Source organism: Aplysia californica, unplaced genomic scaffold, assembly GCF_000002075.1.
Source record: "Aplysia californica isolate F4 #8 unplaced genomic scaffold, AplCal3.0 scaffold00163, whole genome shotgun sequence".
NCBI lineage: Eukaryota > Metazoa > Mollusca > Gastropoda > Aplysiida > Aplysiidae > Aplysia > Aplysia californica.
The window spans coordinates 662,028-663,741 of record NW_004797433.1 but is presented as its reverse complement, the minus strand read 5'-3'; the positions used below and the strand labels follow the sequence as shown (position 1 = coordinate 663,741).

The window sequence follows — 1,714 nt, the reverse complement described above, 5'->3', positions numbered from 1 at the left end:
CTGGTGCTGCTGCTGCTTCTGCTGCTACTACTACTACCACAGTGCCCAGTCCGTGGTGGCTCTAGGTGCTTTACAATAAAACAAGATTTTGACAACTTACACAATGTCACGTTTCTTGTGCTCACCGAAATTCCTTTGTGAAAGATCTAAATTGTGTCAATGCAGTCGTAAAATATTATGTCGTCTCTCATTTTCCTTCAGGTTGCAATCTGTGCCGGATGCAACGTGATCCGGCCGTGGGGCGCATGCGTGGTCGGCCTGGTGGCGGGAATCTTCTTTAACTTCACCTCCTGGGCTATGGTCAAGCTGAGGATCGACGACCCATTGGACGCTGTGGCTGGTCAGTGAAACACACAAGCATGATGAAACATTTTGTGCTACCGAGTGTGAGCAATCTGTAAAGGCCAAAAGTCTGACATTCAGCCTATTCATTTAAAATACTGCTGAGTATTCTCCCCTGACATATTGCTTCTCGAGAAAGTTCCGTCTGCTCAATATCTAGTTTTGAAACATTTGATGTTAAAAATTCTGAGTTTCACAACACCCCAGGCTTTTTCAGATGCAGTTTTCTTAACATCTTATGATTTTGATAGAGCAGATAGAACATGTGGTTTTTGACCTCATGGTCTTAGTAACTTTAAATTTTAATGTCCAAAAATGTCTTATATAGAACTTTGTAATTCTAAGGTAGTGGCATGCATGTGTACGTCATTAATACTTTGACGCATATAGCCACAAACATACACACACACACACACACACACACACACACACACACACACACACACACACACACACACACACACACACACACACCCCTTTACACATATTATTATATGCACATGCGTGCGCAATCTTTCTTGCACACTCCCACTCACAGCCTTAGCCACACCTAAACAAGCGCACAAACACACGCACAAACACACACATACTACACACACACAAACACACACATTTTGCACTCACACGAACACACATGCACACACGCACACCTTATCCCTGCACTGCTCCCCCCCCCCCTTTCACATAGACACAGGTTTGCCTGAGCAATAGTTCTCGTATTCTCACATTGACAGAAGTTTTCTCTCTCGGTAGAAGCTGATTCATATAACTTACACATAATATTATTCCCGATCAGTATCAGACTAATGACAATGTTGCGGAACTTTTTATACTGCCATACACAAATTAAAAACACAAATTTGCTCATTTCATTGTAAACATCTTATAGCCTGACTTTTAAACTTTCAGATAAAATAAACATTTAACAATCCGCATGAATAAATACGTTTTATGTTTTATTCCAATTTTAAATTGACGAAACAGAATTACCAGAATGTGTGCCTTCTAAGAGTTAAAATAAACTGAGAGCATCTTTAGCGTAAAGCGTCACTTTAGAAATAAGGGGAAAAAGAGAATGGAGGACCTGAATGTAAGCAGTGGGTCAAAGAAGTTCCGAATGGTGGATTCAAGCAGAGTCTTACCTCTTCATCCTCAAATATATTATTGTGAACAGCTCCAGATTTTTTTTTCAGTCCACTTCGGAGGTGGTTCCTGGGGCGTGTTGAGTGTGGCTCTTCTCAAGTACGTGGAGGACGACCCAGGCAAAGGACTACTCATTGACTGGGACAGACAGGCTGGGCTGGTCAGTTATTGTCAGTCTGTCTGTCTGTCTGTCTGTCTGTCTGTCTGTCTGTCTGTCTGTCTGTCTGTC

General features: G+C 42.1%; 1 protein-coding gene across 1 annotated transcript in view; it reads left to right on the top strand.

Annotated features, from left to right (window-relative positions):
- The window catches only part of LOC101856342 (putative ammonium transporter 1), a gene marked incomplete in the record, with an annotated part of 54,038 nt that overhangs the window by 48,075 nt on the left and 4,249 nt on the right, over positions 1–1,714 (top strand). Inside the window, 2 exon segments of the mRNA XM_013082202.1 lie at positions 202–340; positions 1,536–1,645. Of these exon segments, the coding sequence (XP_012937656.1) occupies positions 202–340; positions 1,536–1,645 (249 nt within the window).